Raw genomic sequence first — 17,357 nt, forward strand, 5'->3', positions numbered from 1 at the left:
GCTAAGGAGTGTTATGTGCTTGCGCACGAGGTGTAATGATCGTGGTGAACTGGTGGGAAGTCTTCTCGGAGAGCTGTGAAAGATACGAAGCGAATCCAGATGTTTCAGAGATGCATGAAAGTGGAATGCTTCTGATGATGCTTGATGTGATCCAAGGTTGCAGACTTGATAGTCCCCAGACGTTGTCAGTATGCTTTTAGAGTTGGAGATGTTAAGACGGATGAAGGAAGAAAAGAAGAGGTGAAACGGGCGATTGTAAGCTGAGCGAGAAACGAAGATGCAGGATGACACGAGATTGACTGTGTTCGCAAGCCTTGAGCCTCAAGCATGAACGTTGTATGGTGTATGCAGCCAAGGATTCTCGGTCGTCGGGGATGTGCGCTAGAATATCATACCGAGTCCTTGCACGGTTTCATGCATGAAATCGATAGTGGTCCAAGGGACTGGTGATGATCAAGACGAAAAAAGAAGTACACGAGGCCTGAAAGGCAGAGGACAGAAGGAGTATATGTAAGGAGAGTTGCTCCGGGCAAGGATGGAGAGGCTCATCTAAATCTCTTCAAGGATTATCTCATAGAGGCGGCAGTAAGCCATCAACACGCCCGGTCGTTGTTTGCGATCATCAACAAGGGCTTCCCGGATTGTACGCCTGTGTAATCCGGGTTCTGGGGGCTGTCCATGCCGTGGTTAGCAATCGGCGGCGGCATCTCGCTACCAAAAGCCATGGTTGAGCATGGGGGCTGCGCTCGGCCGCGAACTTGGACTCTTCGGGCTGGCGAGCATTGAGCAATTGACCATCTAAGTCCGTTCCCCAAGATGCAGACGGCGCGAGACAAGTGCAGCTGCGAGTTACCGTGCTATCATCATCTCTAGCCTGTGTTCGTATGCAGGAGGAGGGGGCCTTTCGACTTGACACGCTCGGCGCTGCTAGAGAAATGTTGTCGAATGTTGGCGCCGACGAAGCCTCTGAAGCAGTCAGTCAGCTTTGACAGACAGGTCACAGGTGGGGCCGCCTTTGAAAGTCAAAACGCAGCTTGCAAGCAATCGAAATTGCAACACAAGAACTTTGGTGATGCAGACACACGGAGAAAAAGAGCACATAGCGTGTACGACGGCATCTGACTATTTTCGTGACGCTTCACAATTCCGTTCCTCCAGCACATTGGGCGAGCGGCAACGTCAGAAGACGAGACCCTTAAATTGAAAAGCTTCATGAAACCGCAAGGCCGTCCATTCCAGAACCAACAATCAATGAACATGACGCTCAGGGAGCGGTTGCTGAGAAGCGGCCTGAAGGTGGTACAAAGACTCGGAGAGTTTCTGCTTCCTCGTCGCACGGTACAGTGGAGTGGAGGCCTCGACGAGTTGACACGACTGGCTCGGCTTGCATGTAGAGTCTGGATTTGTCCCCATGCTGCTGCTGCTGCTGCTGCTGCTGCTGCTGCTGCTGCTGCTGCTGCTGCTGCTGCTGCTGCTGCTGCTGCTGCTCCTCCTGTAGCGAGCCCAATGAATGATCTTCCCAATACCACGATGAATGTGCATGTCTATCATAGCTGCATGTCAGCATTCGTCCCCTCCCAGCATCAGGGCGTATTCCTGGGCTACATCATGTCGCATTGCAGTGATTGGTTATAGTGCATCTTGGTCGGAGGTCATAGAAATTTAGGAGCAAATGTCCTTGTCCAGTGAATGCTTTCTCGCAGATCTAGAGAGGCTCTCACTGCATTTCCAGGATTTCAAGGTGGATGGGCCTCTGCTGGTATTATTGTCATATGTATGGTTGTTACACGATACTGCATGCTCAAGCTGTGTCGGTGGCAGCAAATGAGGGGTTGACAATGAGAAGAAGGATTGATGCGAGCAACGAGACTGACAAGAACCGAACAAGCCAAACAAGATTGTCACCAGTCAAGGAGGAAAAACTGACATAGCTCGGTCAAAGGAAGAACATGGAACCTATCTGAGATATAAGCAAGCCAGAGCGAAGAAAAGTGATAGAGAGCGCCAAGGTGAATCTGTATGACGCTTCTGGGTTTGCGGGCGCGCATTCTCGAAGCTCAACTCAACCCGCGTGTCGTCCAGCTTGCCACTTTCACACTTTCGACAACACTCACGACTATCACACCTTTCTGATCTCTTAATCTTTGATCCGTCAACCGCTCCTAAAGACATAACGACAACCACACACAGAAACAAGAACAACAAGGCCGACACTATGAAGTTGACATTCAGTATGCTCTCTCTCAACTCCGCGCCTCGTGAAAGCCCCGCTAACAGTCTTTAGAGGATCTCAAGCAACAGAAGTTCGTCATCGAGGCTGAGCCCTCAGAGACTGTACGCTTTCTCTATAACTTGTGACGACATATACCAGTCGCTAATTCTGAGTAGATTGGCGAAGTCAAGTCAAAGATTGCATCCGAGAAGGGTTGGGAGCCGTCGACACAAAAGCTCATCTACTCGGGTAAGATTCTGCAGGACGACAAGACCGTTGAGTCGTACAAGATCGAGGAGAAGGGTTTCATTGTCTGCATGACCTCCAAGGTATTTTCTCCTCACTGCCCATTGATCCAAGACAGCCGACTAACACTCACCAAAGCCCAAGGCTGCTCCTTCAAAACCCTCAGCACCCGCAACTCCCGCCCCCGCTGTCCCTGCCTCGACTCCTGCTCCTCCCCAAGCACCAACGTCCTCTTCAACCTCTGCTTCCGCCCCCGTGCCCGCTACTCCTTCGCCTGCTGCAAACGAGAGCAGTCGCTTCAATGATCCCTCGGCACTCACCCTTGGCGACGAGCGCGCTGCAGCCATCTCTAACATGGAGGCCATGGGCTTCCCTCGCGCCGACATCGACCGTGCCATGCGCGCTGCTTTCTTCAACCCCGACCGCGCTGTCGAGTACCTTCTGAACGGCATCCCCGAGAGCGCTCAACGCGAGCAAGAGCAGCAACAGCAGAACCAGGCCGCACCTAGACAGAGTCAGACTCCCGCCGCAGCTCCTGCAGCACAGCCTACTGGTGGCGAAGATGAGGGCCTTAACCTCTTTGAGGCTGCTGCTCAGGCTGCCCAGGGTGGTAACCGCGGAAGCACTCGTGCAGCTCAACCCGCTCAAGGCGGTGAGGCTGGATTGGGTGCAGGTGGTGACCCTCTGGAGTTCCTCAGAAACAACCCCCAGTTCCAGCAGCTTCGCCAGCTTGTTCAGGCCCAGCCCCAGATGCTCGAGCCAATCCTCCAGCAAGTCGCCGCTGGTAACCCTCAGATTGCACAGCTTATCGGCCAAAATCCCGACGCCTTCATGTCTCTTCTTGCCGAGGATGTTGATGACGACGCTGCTCTGCCCGCTGGTGCTCAAGCCATTAGCGTTACAGAGGAGGAGAGAGAAGCCATCGAGAGAGTGAGTTGATTAAAAACATTATCGATTTATATCTGCTAACAGCTCGGTAGCTTTGCCGTCTCGGTTTCGAGAGAGATCTTGTCATTCAAGCTTACTTCGCATGCGACAAGAACGAGGAGCTTGCTGCCAACTTCCTCTTCGACCAGCCTGAAGATCCCGAGGAGCAATAAAATCGTCGTTCGGAGGAAGCAAGAGGAGCTGGATTGCAGTCAAGGCGGTCCTACGATGGTCATGATACTTTGGCTTTCTTTTTTTTTCTAATTTGCCATGTCCAAACGGACTCGGTACATAGCGCGGGGAATTGTTTTCGTTAATCGCAGATTCTATTTCGTGTCACATTGGACGTGCCTGACGCTTGAATATGCGGTATGGCTGAAATCTTGTCTGGATGGAAGTCTTTTTCATTTTTGTCGTGAGAATGGCGTCTCGAAGAGTAGAATATGCAAAGAGCCGCTGTTGCATTTATCTCCACGAATAGTCAAAGCACGCGAAACCGTGTCTGGTCTTTACGAGTTTTGCCGCGTTGGATGCGGACGGCTTCATGGTTCTCAACACAATCATCTGGAGGGCCCTTATACATGCACTCGGTTCCATGAATCTACTGCTTCCATAGCAGCTGCATTTCAAAACGTGAATCGGGTATGGCTTGTCTCTGACCACGTCAAGGAGTTCGGGTGGAGCCGTCGGCTTCCAGATATGGCGCTAGTGAAGTAGCCGATATATGATTGGCTGGGCATAACTCGCTTTGGAGGCTCAAGGTGTGTGTGTGTCCAGGTGAGAGAAGACTTCGATATGTTATTCATGATCAAGACCTTGCAAAAGTCGACTGGCTTTGCTCCTTGATCCATCTTGTGTTCCTACTCATATATGTTCGTTTTGTATTCTCTTCACCTATCTATTCGTTCTTGCAAATTGTCTCTTTTGGGGCCGATCAAGTTTTGCACAAAAGCAACATCATCTCGACCAATTTGACCATTCAAAGTGAGTAAATCTTCCGATACCTTATTGTCGCTGTATCCTGTCGACTATGCTGCTGTCTACGGATTGGTTCGGCGTGTCATCTTCATTGACATTTTGTCTAAATCACGTTGTTCATGTTCCTCGGTCTCCTTGTTGTTGCTTTGCAACCGGCAGGCTGTGATTTCTTCCAACAGCACATGACTTTATCAGTCGTCAAGTTCAGATCGCTCCTCTGCATTTCTTACTCCTACACTATGTCAAACTTTTCGACGTGGCCTAATTTCCTTAGCATCAATTAAGTGCTGACACGTATCTAGCAAAAGGCTTCTGCGTCGCACCAATCCAGTACACGCGGACCGGAGCTTCCATATCTTTTTATTCGTAAGTCTTTCAATCTCCTCTATCGATCATCTCAGTAATCCAATATGGTGGTAGCCTGCGGCCATAATGGAGCTCAGGCGAAAACGAGCTGCCACGCCGCAGAAGCCATCGCGCCTGCAGCCAACAGAACCCTTACATATGACTACACGTGCCGCATCTAAGGCTGCTTCTTCTAACGGGGGATCAAGTCGCCGGGGTTCTCTCTACTCTAACGGACAAATCAGTCCGATGGCCGCTATGGAAAATGAAGGCGACAGATATCCCAAGCGAAGAAGAGTCTCAATGGTATCCAAGTCAACGCCAACCGGAGCTGTCTATACCTCTCAATCATCGTCCTCCAGGCCCTCTACAAGGAGTATGTCTGGTGGCAATCTCCATTCAATTGCCGAATCGTCGCCTGTGCCTCGCAGGAAGAGGAAACGAACATCAGATGTCACAGCTGAGAACATCTCGGTAGCTCAGCCTATCAAAAGCATGGATGAGTTCGAGCGAGCTCTACATTCTCCGGCCACGAAAAAGCAGCCGCCGAGGAAGGCCAAAAGGTCGTCATATTCATCCCAGGACCAGGATACTGCCGAGGAAGACGACGAGGACTCCGTAGACAGTGATGCAGATGCTGCAGAAGATGATCCAAAGGACACGGTAGAAAGTTTTGATGATTCGCAACTTTCTGCGAACGAGCATCACAAAGAAGCGTTAGACAATAGTATCGACGGTATTGCAAACGGTGCAGCGGGCAGCTTCGACGAAGATGACAGTATGCATGACGTTGAAGCTTCTGGAAATGGAGCACAGGATCTTCCAGATCAACAGCCAGAGCAAGTATCTGTACCAGACGACATTACAGAGCAGCCAGGCGATACTCATCCAGACAACGCTGCTCTGCAAGAATCTACAAACTCCCAGGAAGAGAAGCTAGAAGCAGGATTGGATGGAGACGACGCAGAGCGCGGCTACGATGAAGACTTAGACAATTCACGGGATGAACTGGCCTTGCCTAAACAAATTGGCATAGCAACGCTCGATCCTACGCCCGTCGTGTCTGCTGCAGCCTCCCCAACCGGCTCAAATCAAGACTCGAATGCGGATCAAGAATCGCCAACTAAGCAATCGGCCTCAGTTCTTGTCGGAGGCGCACTGGCAGCAAGTCAAGATGGCGATAAGCCGGTCAAACGTCTACCAGGAAGACGCAGAGCTCCTCATGCCAACCCAAAGGTTGAGGCTGCCCTACGCAGGCAGTTGCATTTACGTATGGCATACCGGGCAGTGGCGAAGAATTTGAAGCCCATCCTTGCTGAGCTCGCGAAGCGAAGTCTCGGCAGCATCCACAAAAGTCCTGAAGAGCACACAACCTTTTCAGAATATCCGATCGTCAAGAACGGCCTTGATGAAAATTTTGAAGGTCGTCTTGCTTGGATTCAGAAACAGAAAGATCTCAATAAACAGAGATTGGACGACATACTAGCAGAACAGACGGCGATGCGGAGGAGAAACTTTGAGGTAAGCACCATCGCTATGAGGTTTCTTGCAATGTCACATACTGACCAGTTGTGTAGCACGTTGCCCTGAACATCAGAGACGATATGCTTGTGCGCTTGCAGCACGACTTTCTCAACACTTTGCGTCAACAGCAGCAGGCCGAAGATGATGACTATAGTGATGACGAGGTTCGTACACAAAGGCTTGAACTTGCCGGAATATGCTGACTCTTCGTCGCAGGGTGACGATGTCATTCCCTCACTCCGACGAGTCACAGCTAAAGGTGCCCTCCGAGGTATTCTGGGCCCTGAATACCACTGGCGAAGTCGACCTGCCTTGGAGACCGAGAGATTGTTCAACGAGATGTATGAACGGCATTTGTTTGCTCGTGAACATGTCCAGCACGACGAGAAATCTGCTCTTGAAGACCCTCGACCATTTACCACCTTTGATCCTGTTGTTCGAGAAGCAGCGGATGCTCAGCGAAAGATGAGAGAACTTCTTGCTGCTCTGGGAGAAGCTGCAGAAGAGGTTGCAAGGCCACCTCCTGTACCGATTGTTGAGGCCCCACCAGCAATTCCAGTCATACCAAACAACGAGGCACTCGGTCTGCTAATGCTGGCTGAAGCATCAGCTACTACCAACACTGCAACACCTGCACAGTTTGAGAACACATCGATACCTCAGAAAGATGTCCCGTCAGACGTACCCTCACGACAGGATAATCTAAGCGTGCCCAGACCCAGCATGTCTCGTGCTGGAAGTGTTGCTACAGCAGCTCCTTCGACCAATACACCGGCGAAGACTCTGGAAGAACCTGTTCCTGAGACACGCCTGCCAACAAGTACACCTATCAGTTTCAGTCAAGCTGTGCTTGAGCCGTCGACAACACAAACTGCTCCTCTCTTCCCACGAAGCACACAGCATGAGCAACAAGAGCAAAGGCCTCAATCAGGACTTCCGCAGCTTCCACCCATAGGCCAAGTTGTGGCATCACAATCGCACGCGGAGTCAATACCGCAACCAGTAACCACGTCTTCGTCACTACCCACACCATCGAAACCCGTTGCTACCGATTTTTGGTCAAGCCTCGCCGTGAACAGCATCAAGACCAACTCACAAGGCAAAGCTGAATTTGCTCCCAAAGCAGGGGTACAGCAGATTCCAACAACAGAGCAATCTAGCAACGGTGCGGATAACGCGAAGACGGAAGAAAGAGAATCTCGGCCGTCGTTGACAGGGTCTTCGACTACTCTGGAACCTTTACAACAGACACTAAGGAACACGTCAGATTCTTTCGGTCCACTGCTTGACAGACCTGGTGATCTCGACGATCCTCAGCCACGCAAGATGCCTGCACCTAAGAAGTCTCTATACGGACCTTGGCCTCGGAGTCGGAACTACAACCCACTGGACCGAAGGGCGAGTACAACCAGCACAGCGCCCTCTCAACCCAGTCTACCTGGCATCCACCCGAGACCATCGAGTGGTCTTGGTGGAACCGGCCCTTACAGTACATCGGAGTCTCGACACACAAGCTATGCACCAGCTCCTCCACCATCACTGCCAGGCTTTTCTAACGCTCCATCGCAATCAGGACCGTATGGTCCGGCACCTATATATGGAGCGGCTCCAGCACCGCCGCCGCCATATGCCTATGAACAACGAGGCCCATACCCTCCAATCACACCATACGCACCGCCAGGAGGATTTTCAGGAGTGCCTGGAGGACCAATGCAGCAAGGTCAAGGACCGCCTCCGTTCTATGGTGGGCCTCACAATCTTCCACCTCCATCTCAGCAACAAGGCGGGTACCCACCTATAACATCTCGACCTCCACCAACGCCACCAGCGTATGGACCACAGTACGGAGGACAGCCTATACTCCCGGCTAATCATGATCCCCGATATGGACCCAATGGACAACCGGTAACGAACAATGCCGGGCCAGCATTTGCACAATACCAGCAGCATGATGGAAGGAGGAGGCGGAACCAGAGTCTTGGGCACCGAGAGTTTCAGCATTATCAAGGACCTCGATGATTGATGGAAATGATGGATAAGCGATAGTGCGCCTACTTGGCTTGACAAACATAGTGATCTTGACTACAAGCAAGAAAAGTAATCTCATTTTGTTTCGCTCATGTTACAGACTACAGAAGTCTCGACACTACAAGCTCGCGTGCGATTGGTTGTCAGAAGGCAGCGAGTGACTGTGATGAACCAATGAAATTAGTACTCACCAGCGGACCAGCAGCCGCCTAACTCTTGTTGACCCTCAGGTGTCCAATTGCAGTGTAGATGGTAAAAGGTGAGTCAAGATGATAGAGGAGACGTTGGATGGTGATTGGCCGAAGCAGACTGAGTCAATGGCGTGTCCGAAAAGAGGAAAGCGCGGGCGTTGGAGCTTTCCCTGACGTCCTCGTACAAAAATGCGGGCAAAGAACATGTGAGAATTGCAAGAAACTACACCCACTCTTGACTTCGCCTTCCTTCTCGTATACCAACCACTCTCGCCCGCGCCACCGCACTCTTCACCCTAAACAGCAGTAACCAGTACCACATCATGGCTGTCCGCGCCCAATTCGAAAACTCCAACGAGTGAGCAGCGAAACGAAAAGACTCGACCCGCGAGAATACTAATTGATCGCTCAGGGTTGGTGTCTTCTCTACCCTCACAAACTCTTACGCCCTCGTTGCCGTCGGCGCTTCTGAGAACTTCTACAGGTAATAATGGGCGAATTTGACGGCGCGCAACCATCGAGACTGACAAATAATGCAGTGTCTTCGAGGCCGAACTTCAGGACGTCATCCCAATCTGCCACACCACTATCGCCGGCACTCGCATCATTGGTCGTCTCACAGCCGGTAACCGCAGAGGTCTGCTCGTTCCTACCAGCACATCGGACCAAGAGTTGCAACATTTGCGCAACAGCATACCCGACGACGTCAAGATTCAACGTATCGAAGAGCGTCTCTCTGCCCTCGGCAATGTCATTTGCTGCAACGACCACGTCGCCCTCGTTCACCCTGATTTGGAGCGCGAGACCGAGGAGATCATTGCCGACGTTCTGGGTGTCGAGGTTTTCAGACAGACAATTGCTGACAACGTGCTTGTTGGCTCTTACATGAGCTTGAGCAATGCTGGTGGTATTGTTCACCCCAAGACCAGCATCCAGGATCAGGACGAGTTGAGTTCGCTGCTGCAGGTCCCTCTTGTCGCCGGTTCCGTCAACAGAGGTTCGCCCGTCGTCGGTGCTGGTATGGTCGTCAACGACTGGATGGCCGTCACCGGTTTGGATACCACTGCCACTGAGCTCAGCGTTGTCGAGTCCATCTTCAAGCTTGGCGAGGGTATGGGTCCTTCGGCCATCAACACCACCAACAAGGACACCATGGTCGAGTCCTTCTACTAGATGCATAGTCGTTTTGCTGAAACACCAAAAAGAGAGCTTCCCGGGTTCATTGGTCTTCAACTCGAATATGCCTGCGCTCCTGCATTCAGTCGATGCTCTTCGTCTTGATTGCGCCCAATATGCCTCAAACGCGCACGCAATGGACAAGACCGGCCCACACGCCACATATGGCCGTAATACCGAATGGTGCAAAATGACCATGCGGTGGTGGACGTGGTGGAACAGAGGATATGGATGCGTTGACATATGTTCGCGGAAGCCGCACAGTTGCGTGCTAGATACCCTTTTGAGATCAGATAAAAGTTGGCTTGGTCCATCAAGATCTTGCATATCTGACCCTTTCTATCTCGCGTGTTTCCTATCTTGCATTCTGCGTAGCATTTCATGTTTATGCATTGTGTGCCTTTACAAAATGAACAGGATAGTTGATATATTTCAGCCATAAAGCTCCTGTTGTGACTATCACCCTGTTCTACCCGACTAATAAGTACCCATCTTGACTACATTCTCTAGAAGTCCCAACAACCAGACAGGCAGCTCTCTTTCGACTATTTATAGTCCCTGACTGGATGTTTGAATGATGTTGCAGTGTTGTCGTCGACAAAGGTTTCTGTAAATCTTTATTGAACTTGTTCACTCAGGTGCATGTGGAGTAGCAAGCGCATCTGAGACAATAACATCCTCGAAGCCAGTGTGATTCAGAAATGTTTTTCAAGTAAGCGTTACAGAAGCAAGTTTATACGTGACATTATCCCACGTCTTCTCAATGATATCTACCTCAGGAAGCCCTTCGTGCTGTATCGAATCAAGGTTATTGATCTGCTGAGATCTCGTCAGTATCTTGTATGAACAGAGAGTTGAGTGAATTCAGACAAAGACAACAAAACAATCAGAGAGAAGATTAAAGTCCCCAGCGACTTCGTGGTGGTCAGAACACTGGTTCTGGCCTTAAGAACTAAACACAGCGTCGACCATGGCTTGTCCCACGCAGCCATCGGTCTAAGGATGATGTCTCATCACGGCAGGGATATGATGGACGGGGGCTGGTGTTACTTACACGCTTTTTCACTCATTCTGCAATTGTGCTCTATGCAGTGGGTCCATTTTTCGAATCATCCTTAGCTCCCAGTGTTGGCCAGATGAACTTTGGTTTTTGAGAAGGTTTTGAGGGCGGTTGTGCTGGTGTAGATTTATTTGCCTCATCATACGAGACTTCCTTTCGACGAGTCTGTGAACTTGAAGGGTCTTTTGGTTGCTTCTCGACAACTGAAGATGTAGATTCTTCATCGCCATATGCCAGGTCGATAGAACTTGCCTTTTGCTCATCCAACTCGCGGGCAATTCTGCGGTGAGTCAAGTACTCTGGGTTCGTCTCTGACGTATCGATGAACCTTTGCCATTTTCGCTTACCCAGGCCTTGGGATTCTGAGGTGCTTGCAGAGCGCTGGCTTACAGAGTCTTCGGCTGTGTCTGGTGTACTCATGTCACCTACCGGCTGAGTGAGTTTGCTGGGCACGTTTTGGCTCGATTCGCTTTCGGCAATTTCGCGTTTCCGCCTGCGCTCTCGTAGAAGAGTTTGGATCTCACTGTGTCTGAACATGGCAATTTGATCATCGGTGAGTGTACGCTTGACACCGTCGGAGTAGTAGCCAAGACCATCATCGTCAAAGTCTTGTTCGAGATCTACATGAGCATCGTGGTGCCTGTTGGAGGGTTCAGAGCTCAAACCAGAAAAATGCTTGTCGTGGAAGAGTCGCAAGTCATCCTGTAGACATCAGTCTAGGCCGCGATTTGATTTGGATTGGTCACTGCTCACCTCTGTCACCGTTGGTATGCGTAGTGATTGAGTCGACATGACGCCGGGCTCATGCCGTTGGCGTAGAAGACTGATCGTGTTGGAGGGAAGGAAAGATGGTATAGTCACGCGCCTGCTGGCGCACGAGATGCCAAGAAACGTACCGACGTGTGGAGTGCAGCCAGACACGAACCACCTTGATTTCCGTCACCATCTCTACCAACTTATCCTACAATCATGAGAGCCCGCACAACCTTCACCACCTCTCTCGTTGCCGCTTGCTTGATCACCGCGACTTCTGCCAGGTTGTTCTCTCCTAACGCGCCCGACACACAGGCAAAGATTATCCTCCCAGGAACAACCCACGACGTCATGGCAGGCAGCGGCGCAGTAACCATCTCCGATGTTCTGGGCAGAGAACGCAACATCAACATCTTTGCTGGCTTCACTCGTGATATCGAATCCGTGTCGAGACGCCTCGAGGCTGGCTCACACAACACCACTTTGCTCGCGCCGCTCAACTCGGCCATCACGAAACTCCCCAGAAAGCCATGGGAGGATCCACAAGATTATGCTGCCTTGGGCCAGAATGCATACGACGGTCAGAGTGGCGAGGACAGAGCGCACAGGAACCTGAGACGTTTCGTCGAGGCCCATGTGGTACCAGAGTCGCCCTGGGCTGAGGGCCAGAAGGTGCAAACGCTAGGAGGAGATACCGTCTGGTGGGAGGAGAAGGACGGCAAGAAACTGGCAAGCCTCACCTCGCCTTCCGTCACTTACAAACTAACGAATACACCAGATCCAGCCTGGCAACATCGAGGTTTCAAGTATCCCCAACAAGGTCGCCAACGGAGAAGTCTGGGTCCTAGAAGGCGCTCGTAACTATGCTTAGTTGCGTCTTGAACAGACATGATATCTCACGTGTTATGATTGACGTTGCCGAATTTGCTTTAGATTTAGAGTATTGATCAATGTGAAACCTGCCAACTACAGAGCCTATCCTGTGTGCAGCTTTTTGACACGCTGTGTACCTTCGTACAGTGCTCTGTCAACGGCAGCCGCCACTGTGAGCGTACCACCAATGACAGCGCAAACGCCAACGAGGAAACCAGAGAAGCTCTTGCTCCGAGCTTCGCGGTTTATGACCTTCATCGGTGAAATGTCCTGCAAATCAAGTCAGTTGATGGAAGAGCGAATGAACATGGTGGTCATCTACTTACATATGAGAAGAAGACACCAGGAATACCGCCTCTAGCGTGCAATCTCTCCTTGTGGCCTTCCTGGCGGTCGTCACCTCCTGCCAGGCTTCGCTTGTGGCTCGTTACGCTGTACTGGTGAGTCTCAATGCTGCCAGCTTCTCCATGACCATAGCTTCCCAGTTCGACAAGCTCATGGGGCAGGTCAAGGATGGAGTTCTTTCTCTCCCATCCCAAAGGCAAGTATGCAGTTGAAACCACCTTGACAAAGTACATGAAGTTGAAAGCCTTTTCATCAGTCTTGTGCTCGGTCTCGTCCAATGGGTTCACATGGTGGTTGGTCCAGGCCATGCCCTTCTTGCCAATCTTGGCAACAACATCATCAGACAGCTGAGGACCGAAGCGAAGATGGTGAATCTTATGGGTGAAGGTGTGTTCAATGCCGTTGCCGCCAGCCCAGTAATTTTCAAGGTCGTGGACATGCATGTTGCCATTGCTGAAGGACTTGCCAGGGGCGAAGTGGAAGTTGCCAACAACCTTGTTAACACGGATACCACCTTCAATACGGCAGCCCTCTCTGCGCTGCTCATCGAGATGCTCCGAGTAGTGCTCGCGTGTACATTGTTCGACGTTTTCTCCTCTTCCAAATGACCAAGAGACGCTTGCATAAGCGTCGCGGACTTCGGCACAAGTGTTACAACAGCCAGCCTTCTTTGCATTTGAAGGGGCGGGTGCACCATAACATTCTCCGCAGTAATCGGGGTCCAGGTGGGCAGCGGGGTCGTCGCTGTGACTGATCGAGGTCAGTACGAAGTATAAGGATGAAGGAATGCCTGCTAATCTTACAGCTCAAGGGCCTTGCTCTCAATGGCATGGCCTCCTTCCGACTCAGGAGCAAGTCTGACCTTGTTGACACCGTGCATGACACCAGTCTGGATTTCTCCCGAGACATCCATGACATCGAGGGTGAGGAGCTCGCACGGCACTCTGGGGAAGGATATGTTCATGTGGATCTCCATCTTTTCTCCTCTTCCCTTGTCGACGATAAGCTCGGGGTGTACAACGACTTTACGGTAGTCTGCATATTCTCCCCAGACAAGCCATAGAATCAAGAGCAGAGAGGCGAGAGTGACGATTCCGCCAGAGGTCGTGCGCACCCGTGCATCTTCGACCGTCTTGGTAAAGGCGTCCAGACGCGTAAACCGAGACTTGACTGGCATGTTGATATTCGCTAGAATTGGGTCCGAGTCGTAGAGACGAGACTAGAGGTGGACGGAAAGGAATGTGGAGGTCGGGACGAGTTTAGCACAGCATCCAAGCAATTCACGAGCCCGGAGGCTTTGGCGGCTATCGAGGAAAAGTCGAGTCGAGCTGCAACAAGAAAGTCGAGTTGTGGTGGTTGAAGCCACCTTTCGCTGCTGATGAACATGCCCTGGACCCTGAGGTTCGAGTGCACGTTCCTTCGGTTCGGCTTTCTCGTCCTTTGGAGATAACCGGTAAAATAGCTTCATCTTAGATAAATGCTTGAGTCTCAACTTGGTTGTGAATGCTGTTGATCGCAAGAACATGGGGTATCATTATCGTATATAAAACCAGGGTCAAGTTCCGGACCTCTATGCAATTTTCCTTCCGACGTTACCTACGCCCCTTCCAACAATTGACACAACCACGTCCCCTGCATTGCTGCCATCTCTCAAGCCCCAGCCGCTCATGCCAAACACTCGGAGATCTCGTGCCAGCTGCACAATCTCCTCAGTGCCTAGCACATCTCTGCCCAGAACCAATCTTCCCACATCTTCACTTCCCATAGCCATCAGTGTGAGCATGGTTGGTGCGGCCACAATCGATGCGCATCCTGCTTGCGAGATGCTTTCCAGCAGTTGATATGCGCAAGCTTTACCAATGTCCTCTGGCGCCTCACCACCTGCTGCCGAGCTGGCCACGTCTGCCGAATACAAAACACCTGTATTTGATTCTGCGACCAGACTGAGACCAAATCCAACTCCGATCTTCTTCTTCGCCGCAGCGTTGTTCCTTTCCGGAGCTGGGATCAAAGGTGCTGAAGAGACGTCCGAGAATATGTATGTGTCTGCAACAAACTGGTTGAGCACACCACGAGCTGTGTCGATCATTCTAGCATTGTTTGCGCCTGCCACTCCGGTTGCGTATGCCACACCACGTATCCTCTTGACTCTGCCAGGGTTCATGATGTGTATCGTCTTGGGTAGTCTGACCTGGTGGCCGAAAACCAGTTGCACTTCTCCACCACCACCTCTTCCGCCTGGTCCAGGATTTGATCGCTTCAATACACGAAGCTCGATGTTGTTCTGAATACCAAAGTTCTTGTAGAGAGGAAGGATAGCCGTTCGTACTGTGTCCACGCTGACGTCGCCCTTGTCTGTCGCACTTGTGATGACACCAGGACCTGTGAAAATGACGTTGACTTGGGCTTTCGAAAAGGCGGCAAGCATGCACAAAGGTATAAGGAACCAGCTGACACCCCGGGTGCAGTCTCTAGGCAATTCATGCTTCACTACGCCACCACTTGCGCCGTAGCCTGCAGCGCTGCCCACAATGAGACCAGGCTTGTATACCAAGGTCGTACCAGTCATGGAGAACTCGATCGCAGAGCCGTTCGTGATGGCATCTAAAAGTCGGAGGAATGAGACTTCGTGCGGTGCGAGACCGGGGTTTGTATGGGACGATGCGCGGATTTGTGAGATGCGGACCGGACGGCCAGTAAGAGTCGCGAGGACGAGGCGAGTGGTAAGGTGGCCGGCGCCATTGAATTTGAGCGGTGCAGTGGGTTGCGGAGTCGCCATGGTGCTGTGTTGTGAGAGCCGCCTTTGGTCGTTCAAGAAATCTTGCTTCGGTCTATGGAAGATTTTCTTGTCCGGCGTTTTGATACGCTAAAGTCCGCCCGCGGCGGGAGCTTCTCCACAATCTGTCAAAGAGGGTCCAAGACTTGCAGCATTTTTCGAATTTCGAATCTTTCAAATTCCATGACTTCCAAGCATCGCTCGCGGCATGGCAGGGTCCTGAGATCAGCTTTCGAACATGGGTACTGGCCGATCAGCCCAGAGTTGAACCGATCTCCATATGCATTAGACCTCTCTCCACGAGAAAGGACTGTTTGTTTGTATTGACGGCACAAATGCCTGAGATCACGAACGCGCAACATCTGGCTGGCAGGGCTGAGCCAGGACATCTGGAGAGACTCAGGTAGGTGGAAATCAAAGAGGAGTGGCATTCTATAGAGATTACTGAATTCTGGAGGCAGAGGTCAGAGAGCTGGACTATATGCCGTGAGATGCTCCGCTAGCTTGGGCAAGTCGCAATGACCCATGTTGAGGCCGTCATGTTCATATCGTTTTGATGATCCGTCGTAGAGATGTGTGTGGTTTGGTGCCTGGATAGCACGCTTACTGGCCGTAACCGCCGTCGCCGCCGTGGTTCTGGTAGCCGCCTTGCTGGCCGCCGTAGCCGCCCTGGTTGCCGCCGCGCCAGCTGGAACCACCGCCGTAGCCGCCGCCCTGCTGGTTATCGTAGCCACCACGACCACCGCCTGGAGAATGTCAGTTGAGATCGACTTGTTTCAAGAGACGGAGAGAACATACCGTAGCCACCGCCGTAACCACCACCGTAACCACGGTCACCGCCATAACGATCGCCACCACCACCGTAGCCACCACGACCGCCGCCATAGCCGCCACGGCTGAAACCACCGCCGCCGCTGCCGCGCTCAGAAGCCTTGTCCACGCGAATGGTACGACCGTCGAATCTGCAGAGTTTAGTACCTCATGTCCAATGCGAGAAGTGGGAGGCCGAAGCGAATGCGCATGTTGTGTTTGCGCACAATGGAGTATCCGTCGATGGTGTTTCTTGTGACTCACTCGATCTCGTTCATGGCCTTGATTGCGGCATCAGCCTCCTCCTCGTTCGAGAAGCGCACGAAGCCGAAGCCACGGCTGCGTCCAGTGTCACGGTCCTTGACGACAACCTGAACATATCGCATCAATATTGGTGTCTCTGAGTGGAGTTGCGGGTGCGCATAGGTCTTACAGCTTCCTCGACGACGCCGAACTCCTCGAACTTTGTGCGCAGAGCAACATCGTCAGTGTGCCAGGCAAGGCCGCTGGTGGTACAAATTAGCACAAAGCCACTTGCGCATGTTCAGCGATCGTTACCCAATGAAAAGCTTCGACATGATGATTGATGTTTTGTGAAGTCTGGAGGATAATAGTTTAGGAGGAGTCTGCAAGATCTTGGTTGAGGATGACGAAGCGGGAGGATTATTGGCAGGCGACACGTCGGTTGATGAGAAACTCACTAGTAGGTTGCTTGGATTGGGGGAAGTGGAAGCGGGGGAGGGCACTTGGACTGAAAGTGTAGCTCCAAGTGGGTGAGCGTTGATGTTGTGAAGTGCAAACAACTTACGATTGACAAACGCGCAGTGGGCCTTCAGAGGTAGGTGTTACTGAAAAGAAACGCTGACCAGCAAGTAACTGACCTGGAGAGAAAAGTGAGGAATGGAAAAAAGGTGACAGAGGACAGGCGAGAGCACGTGGAATGTCGACTCTGCAGCCCAAGACTCAAGCTAAATACTGCCGGTAAAGGTTGATTCGTGATAGTGCGAGCGGGTGTGTTTCTAGGGCTTGTGAATGGCGGGGTCATGAATGGCAACACATGCTGGAGAAAGCTCATGGCATGACACGACATGACTTTGCGGACACAGCGGCAAC

At 51.7% G+C, this 17,357-nt stretch overlaps 9 protein-coding genes across 9 annotated transcripts; 4 read left to right on the forward strand and 5 right to left on the reverse strand.

Annotated features, from left to right (window-relative positions):
- Positions 1–1,264: 1,264 nt before the first annotated feature.
- M437DRAFT_82115 (uncharacterized protein) lies at positions 1,265–1,640 on the reverse strand (the record flags this gene model as incomplete). The annotated part of the gene is made up of 2 exons (XM_041027688.1): positions 1,265–1,544; positions 1,606–1,640. The coding sequence occupies 2 exons, from the start codon at positions 1,638–1,640 to the stop codon at positions 1,265–1,267; spliced, it is 315 nt and encodes a 104-aa protein (XP_040882162.1).
- Positions 1,641–2,215: 575 nt separating this feature from the next.
- Positions 2,216–3,558, forward strand: M437DRAFT_73078 (UV excision repair protein Rad23; the record flags this gene model as incomplete). Its single annotated transcript, XM_041025965.1, has 5 exons — positions 2,216–2,231; positions 2,285–2,334; positions 2,389–2,541; positions 2,597–3,388; positions 3,439–3,558. The coding sequence occupies 5 exons, from the start codon at positions 2,216–2,218 to the stop codon at positions 3,556–3,558; spliced, it is 1,131 nt and encodes a 376-aa protein (XP_040882163.1).
- A 1,237-nt stretch (positions 3,559–4,795) lies between these two features.
- M437DRAFT_42482 (uncharacterized protein) lies at positions 4,796–8,251 on the forward strand (the record flags this gene model as incomplete). The annotated part of the gene is made up of 3 exons (XM_041020585.1): positions 4,796–6,229; positions 6,286–6,396; positions 6,449–8,251. 3 exons carry the CDS (start codon positions 4,796–4,798, stop codon positions 8,249–8,251), a joined length of 3,348 nt encoding a protein of 1,115 aa, XP_040882164.1.
- Positions 8,252–8,774: 523 nt separating this feature from the next.
- On the forward strand, positions 8,775–9,624 carry M437DRAFT_63788 (eukaryotic translation initiation factor 6; the record flags this gene model as incomplete). Its single annotated transcript, XM_041024309.1, has 3 exons — positions 8,775–8,809; positions 8,864–8,935; positions 8,991–9,624. The coding sequence occupies 3 exons, from the start codon at positions 8,775–8,777 to the stop codon at positions 9,622–9,624; spliced, it is 741 nt and encodes a 246-aa protein (XP_040882165.1).
- Positions 9,625–10,711: 1,087 nt separating this feature from the next.
- On the reverse strand, positions 10,712–11,479 carry M437DRAFT_73081 (uncharacterized protein; the record flags this gene model as incomplete). The annotated part of the gene is made up of 2 exons (XM_041025966.1): positions 10,712–11,389; positions 11,441–11,479. The coding sequence occupies 2 exons, from the start codon at positions 11,477–11,479 to the stop codon at positions 10,712–10,714; spliced, it is 717 nt and encodes a 238-aa protein (XP_040882166.1).
- A 312-nt stretch (positions 11,480–11,791) lies between these two features.
- M437DRAFT_42465 (uncharacterized protein) lies at positions 11,792–12,311 on the forward strand (the record flags this gene model as incomplete). The annotated part of the gene is made up of 2 exons (XM_041020578.1): positions 11,792–12,190; positions 12,219–12,311. The coding sequence occupies 2 exons, from the start codon at positions 11,792–11,794 to the stop codon at positions 12,309–12,311; spliced, it is 492 nt and encodes a 163-aa protein (XP_040882167.1).
- Positions 12,312–12,415: 104 nt separating this feature from the next.
- On the reverse strand, positions 12,416–13,835 carry M437DRAFT_82121 (DUF1692-domain-containing protein; the record flags this gene model as incomplete). The annotated part of the gene is made up of 3 exons (XM_041027689.1): positions 12,416–12,583; positions 12,640–13,408; positions 13,462–13,835. The coding sequence occupies 3 exons, from the start codon at positions 13,833–13,835 to the stop codon at positions 12,416–12,418; spliced, it is 1,311 nt and encodes a 436-aa protein (XP_040882168.1).
- A 393-nt stretch (positions 13,836–14,228) lies between these two features.
- Positions 14,229–15,437, reverse strand: M437DRAFT_41989 (18S rRNA biogenesis protein; the record flags this gene model as incomplete). The annotated part of the gene is made up of 1 exon (XM_041020485.1): positions 14,229–15,437. One exon carries the CDS (start codon positions 15,435–15,437, stop codon positions 14,229–14,231), a length of 1,209 nt encoding a protein of 402 aa, XP_040882169.1.
- Positions 15,438–16,338: 901 nt separating this feature from the next.
- Positions 16,339–16,749, reverse strand: M437DRAFT_12863 (uncharacterized protein; the record flags this gene model as incomplete). Its single annotated transcript, XM_041018682.1, has 3 exons — positions 16,339–16,396; positions 16,509–16,615; positions 16,678–16,749. Coding segments are annotated over 3 exons (237 nt in total), but the record flags the coding sequence as incomplete, so codon positions are not given.
- Positions 16,750–17,357: the final 608 nt, after the last annotated feature.

Source organism: Aureobasidium melanogenum (assembly GCF_000721775.1).
Source record: "Aureobasidium melanogenum CBS 110374 unplaced genomic scaffold scaffold_4, whole genome shotgun sequence".
In the NCBI taxonomy this organism is placed as follows: domain Eukaryota; kingdom Fungi; phylum Ascomycota; class Dothideomycetes; order Dothideales; family Saccotheciaceae; genus Aureobasidium; species Aureobasidium melanogenum.